General features: G+C 51.4%; 1 protein-coding gene across 2 annotated transcripts; it reads left to right on the top strand.

Annotated features, from left to right (window-relative positions):
- Positions 1-828: 828 nt before the first annotated feature.
- Positions 829-3,537, top strand: LOC120704162 (thioredoxin O, mitochondrial-like). Of its 2 annotated transcripts, none has more exons than XM_039988456.1 (7): positions 829-1,033; positions 1,123-1,188; positions 1,327-1,377; positions 1,486-1,565; positions 2,729-2,773; positions 2,905-2,999; positions 3,292-3,537. In XM_039988456.1, exons 1-7 carry the CDS (start codon positions 859-861, stop codon positions 3,299-3,301), a joined length of 522 nt encoding a protein of 173 aa, XP_039844390.1. In that variant the 5' UTR covers positions 829-858; the 3' UTR covers positions 3,302-3,537. The 2 variants fall into 2 exon arrangements, with proteins under 2 accessions (XP_039844390.1, XP_039844389.1); XM_039988455.1 differs by having other exon boundaries at positions 3,228-3,537.
- The last annotated feature ends 1,551 nt before the right edge of the window (positions 3,538-5,088 follow it).

The following is a 5,088-nucleotide window of genomic DNA, read 5'->3' as shown; positions in this document are numbered from 1 at the left end:
GACTAGTATGTAGTTTGTAGATGAGGTAGCTAGCACCCGAATCCGGCACAGCACAGAGCGTCCCCACGCTAGGGCTAGGAAAGAGCCGAGCAATTATCCTCAGGCATGCTTCTTCTTCTTCTCCATCTTCTTGGGCGTTGCATGATACCAGCTAGTAATTAAATGGAGCTCCTAATACTATATACATTATCAGGCATGACGCATGCATGATGTGGGTAACCGTTGTCCAAGGTTGACACGACTAGTCAGCGTTGGAATACTACTTCAGAGACTTGTCCGCGTAGTACATACAGCGCAGGGATCGCCGCCGCACGGCCCGGCCGGAACGCATTATTCGTCCAGCATCCGCGGCAGCTGCGCCGTGCACGGCCGCGCGGCGCCGACGACCGAGCAGAACGCCACACGTGTCCCGGCTGGGCGACTCAGTATCTCGCTCAGCCCTGCACAGTGCACACCGCCGCCGCGCCGGCGGCTACGGCTCGAGGCGACGACCTCGCGGTGGTGGCACGGCGCGCCTTGATCGGAGGGAGCGTACCGCGCGCCTGTGCACCCGGGGGGTGGCGTGCCGCCGCCTCCGTTTCGGCTGCTACCTCGCTGTCAATACAAATCCTGGCGGGTCGAGCTGGTCGATTGGGCCGGAAGGCGTGTCGCCCTCGAAGCGAGGAGGTCAGGCGTGGCCGCGTGGGCCATTAGAATTACTCGGCCCAGATATCTATCGGTTTCGTATCGGTTTCGTGGCCACTTCGCTTTTCATCCAAGAAAGAAACCCAACGAGGCCCAGTACATCTCTCCTCAACGAGGCCCAGCTTCCTCGAAGAGTCGCCAGCTTTAAGGGCCCCAACCCAACGAGAGCCGTGTATGGCTCGCCGACTCTGCCGTCTCTCTCGCCTCTTTCCCCTCGCCTCCGCCGCCCCGAAGCTCCCCCACCTCCCCGTCGCCGTAAACCCTAGCCCCGCGCCCGCGCCCGCGCTCCCCTCCTCCTACTCCGCATCGCCGTCTCCCGCGCTCCCCCGCCTCTTCTCCTCCTCCGCGGGTACTCCCCTCGTTCCGCCCACGCCCTCACCTCCCTTTTCGCGTGGCTCTCGCGGATTGACGGCTGTTTGTTTCCGTTGGCTCTTGCAGGCGGGTCAAGCATGGTCGTGGTGGGCTCCGCGGACTCCTTCGCCAGCATCCTCTCCAAGGTCCAAGGTACGCCGCCGGTTTTCCTCTCCGCCCTGTCCGAACCCCCGCTAGATGCGTACTCCTTGGCATGGCGCTTGTGCTGAATTGGATCCCTGTGGTGACTGTGTTCTCATCTTGTCCCTTCAATGGCTGTGGATTCTGCAGACGAGAAGCGACCGGCGGTGTTCTACTACACGGCGGTGTGGTGTGGACCGTGTGAGTGCTGACTCGCCCTGATGGGTGATGCCTGTGTTGCCATTTGCCAAATGGGGGGGGGGGGTGCGGCTTAATCACGATTTTTTGTATGACTTTGCTGCATTGCAGGCAGGGCGATCGCCCCTTTCATATCCAAGCTAAGCGACCGGTACCCGAGCATACCAGTGTATAAAGTTGACATTGACATGGTATGTGCGCGAATTTAGATTTCTCTGCTACGTTGATGTGCTAGGAATTACCTGCTAAGGTTCCAATGTTCGGGTTTATATGGGAAAGTCACTGAGGAATGTGATCGTCCTTAGTCACAGTTTGCTGCTTTGTCTTTACTGTTGCATCTCCACCCTTGTACTACACTGGCACCATGTTCCAAGGTTTGCTTCAGTTATTAGTACCCATGTTTCACCACATGTGCACCACGCTTGCCCTAGAATGCGCATCAGGCCTACCTGCAAGTAGCACATCCAGGCGTGCAACGCAGCCAAACTTTTGGTGCATGCCCCAGCACACAGCCCTTGTATGCATCGAAGCAATTCCTAGTCCACGCCGCTTTCTACCTTGGTTCCTCGCATTCTCCTCTCTGCTCAAAAGGCCACAGTAACGGCAGCTCTTGCTCCTTTTGCTGCAACTTCTTCGATCCCCCTTATGTTCTCTTCCTCCACTTGTGTTTGTCTTTGGACAAGATTACTTTGCGGTAGACAACAAATTTCGAATAATCATGTTGACGTAACATGAAAGACAAAAATTTGTTTCAATTTCCCTTTTGTCAGTTTGGCTTTTAAGTTATCAGCAGCTTAAAGGATTATAGCAGACTAAGATGTTCATATGAGCGAAGATGGTTAGATGCAAGCCTCCTGTCAAATTGTAGGAACACTGCCTTGTCCAAATTTCCCTAAATCTTCAGTTGCTTCAACATTAGAGAATTGTGTTTGGTTTAGTTTATGCTGTTATTTAGATCACAGTACTTTTTGGTGTGTGGATTCAATTTTAGTTGATCTGAATTAATGCTCATCAAATATGCCTCTCGAATGTGCCACAAAATATTATTCCTGCCTTTGCTTGCCAATTCAAATTTTGTTTTTACTAATATTGATAAATTTCATATATTACTTGCATGGTTCATGTCTATATGCCATTTATTTGCATGTATGGATGTAATATATGAGGAGCTGAAAATTGACCTGTGATGGTTGTATGTGTAATGGTGAACCCGTATTCCGTATCAGGCTAGTTTAGTGTTTAGTAGTGCACCACGGTCGTGTTCGCTCTAGCTTCGCCCCTTGCACACTGATATGGATATTGCTTTCTTGAATATAATTTGTTGCTAATGTTTTCTTCTTTGTTGGCTTTGTAGCAAGGGGTCGGAAGCAAGCTTGGTGAGCTAAAAGTTTACTCAGTGGTATGTTTTAGTTCGTCGAACTATGATCAGCATTCACTTTTTGCCAGCATGTCTGTGTATCTTATCTGGAATTGTTCGAGTCCTCAATCTAAATCCGCATCGTAAATATTTGATTTTCGCTTCTTCCGCAGCCTACGTTCCATTTCTATCATAAGGGAGAGAAGACCAGTGAAGTGGTGGGTGCTGACACCAAGAAACTTGAAGCAGCTATGGAGAGTCTGCACAAGTAATTTTTTACTCTGCACCCTCATTTTGTTGGGTTTTCCTCGAATAATCTCATGTGTGGAACATCAAAGCAAATAAACCTGGACAAGCTGAATTAAGTTTTGCAGCTGCAAACAAATAAAAACAGACTTTTCTCTACATCCTAAGATTGTGATCAACAATTGAGTTTGAGCCCAGCTCTTAGCTGTTTCCCTTTTGCAATGCTCCTGAAAACTGTTCCCTTTTACAGGGGACCTGACATTGTTTCGCTTCTGTGATGCTCCTGAAACTGAAATCATACGTTGTTTCTGCAGGCAGCAGTAGAGGCTCCAGAGAAGACAGTGTTGATCCGTTGTTTCATGTGAAGGCAGTGCCTGTGATTCGTGCTAATGTGGTTTGACTAATGAGTTTTGGATCTTCAGCTTAGGCAAAATTGTCCAGAACTCCAGGTGTTTCTCGTGTTTGGATAGAGTGATATGCAGTGGAAATAAATATTGTGTTCTTCCTATGGGCTTTTATTTAGTAGTGCGAATTTCCGTGCATATGCAACTTGTGCGGAACCTCGTGGTGTTGGTCTGATTGGGCTATACTTGCCCGAACCATGCATGGGTTTTTCTTTTCCGCGAAATATCACGCGTGGGCTTTTGTCACACTCCGATTACAGCACTTTCGGTTCCCCAGTATTTAAAGTTTACTCCGACAGTAGTTGCGGACGCCTGATCATACGACACGCTCGTTGCTTGGAGGAGGTTAGTAATATAGTTTGCCAGTAAGATTTTTTTTTAGGAGCTTGCCAGTAAGAATTTTTGTAGTCTGTCTCTCAGTTGTAGTTAGCTCTTCTTCACTGCTAATATATGGTCCACTTGTCTCATAAATTTCTTAATTGTTGTGTTAAAGCCGGTTGTCGGCTTACAACCCGCCTTTTCCCTTTGCTTCATCTTAGCATTGAGTCTACTTATAGTCTTTTATAATACTTTTCTACACATCCATACTGCTAGCTAGGATTGGCTTGTGTTGTAGGGTGATTGTGGGCGAATCATTTGTGTGAGAATTGACAGCTCCTAAGTTTACCATTTGTGCCATTATTTTGGCTAATACATGGTGTAATAGAAGTTTGCAATGTAGTAGGCTGGAATAGAAGTTTGCAATGTTCCGTAACTCAGGGGGTTCTGAAAATCGCCAAAACTGGTCCCTAGAGCTAGAGGAACGCGAGCTCCCTTCTTCCTATGTGGCTTGTTCTTGTTCTTTGTTGCGGAGAAAGGGCTAGAGTTTGAGAGGAGATGGTGAAGCTTCGATCTACCATATCCACCAATGTAGAAGTGGAGTTTGTGGGGATTTGAAACATTCCCAAACTTTATTTTGGCCATCATCTCTTGTATGTTTCATCTTCATAATCCATGGATTGCAGTCCACAGCAGCACCCGTGTTTTTTTCACGGACCACAGTCCACAGCAGCAGCAACCTAGGCCGTTGCCAAATTAACCCATCCGGTCCTCGTTCCTGTGCATCTGTGCACCGGGACGACAACAGCCAGGCCCTGCTCACTCCTACCTGCAACTCCTGCCACGGCCACGAGCCGCGCGGGCTCCCTTGCGTCCCCGTCCCCACTGGCGCCGGACCGGGGCAGCGGCTGGCTGGTCTGCGGCTCTGCGCGCACCACCCATCCACTCATGGAGTGACTCACCTGGCTGATTGCCTGGATCACGAGGTGGCCGGGGCGCGCGGGCTGACGGGCTGTCCCCCGAGCGTTGGCAGGCCGCGGCGTGTCTCCCGCCGAAGTGGCAGCGGCAGCGCACGCACCGTTGGTATGGCCGGCCGGCGGCGGTGGCCTTGCCGGGCCTCCATGAGCATGATGGGCGCTCTGATCATTGGGGTGACGATCCATCGATCCGGCTCCGGCGCTTGGGGCCCCGGCACCAGTCTCGGAGCTGCGCTGGAGCCCAGCAGCGTATGTACGGACGGCAGGTTGGGCGGCGGAGGCGCCACCGCACAAGTCACGTCCTGGACCCGCCATGGGCGCTCACATGGCGGCGGCGGCAATGGCACGTTGGCCGGCCCGCCGCCCCGCGCTCAGTGGAGGATGTGTGCGGTGGCGGACGCGACGGCCGGCA

Source organism: Panicum virgatum, chromosome 4K (genome assembly GCF_016808335.1).
Source record: "Panicum virgatum strain AP13 chromosome 4K, P.virgatum_v5, whole genome shotgun sequence".
NCBI classification, from domain to species: Eukaryota; Viridiplantae; Streptophyta; class Magnoliopsida; order Poales; family Poaceae; genus Panicum; species Panicum virgatum.
Note: the sequence above shows the minus strand (reverse complement) of the source record. Positions and strands in the feature narration are given on the sequence as shown.

What these genes read in the sequence shown, in the direction of transcription:
- LOC120704162 (XM_039988455.1), top strand. Translation starts at nt 859, where the DNA reads ATGGCTCGCCGACTCTGCCGTCTCTCTCGCCTCTTTCCCCTCGCCTCC. An exon ending in CATCCTCTCCAAGGTCCAAG is followed by an intron (nt 1,189 to 1,326) that starts GTACGCCGCCGG and finishes TGGATTCTGCAG; the next exon opens with ACGAGAAGCGACCGGCGGTG. An exon ending in GCTATGGAGAGTCTGCACAA is followed by an intron (nt 3,000 to 3,227) that starts GTAATTTTTTAC and finishes TCCCTTTTACAG; the next exon opens with GGGACCTGACATTGTTTCGC.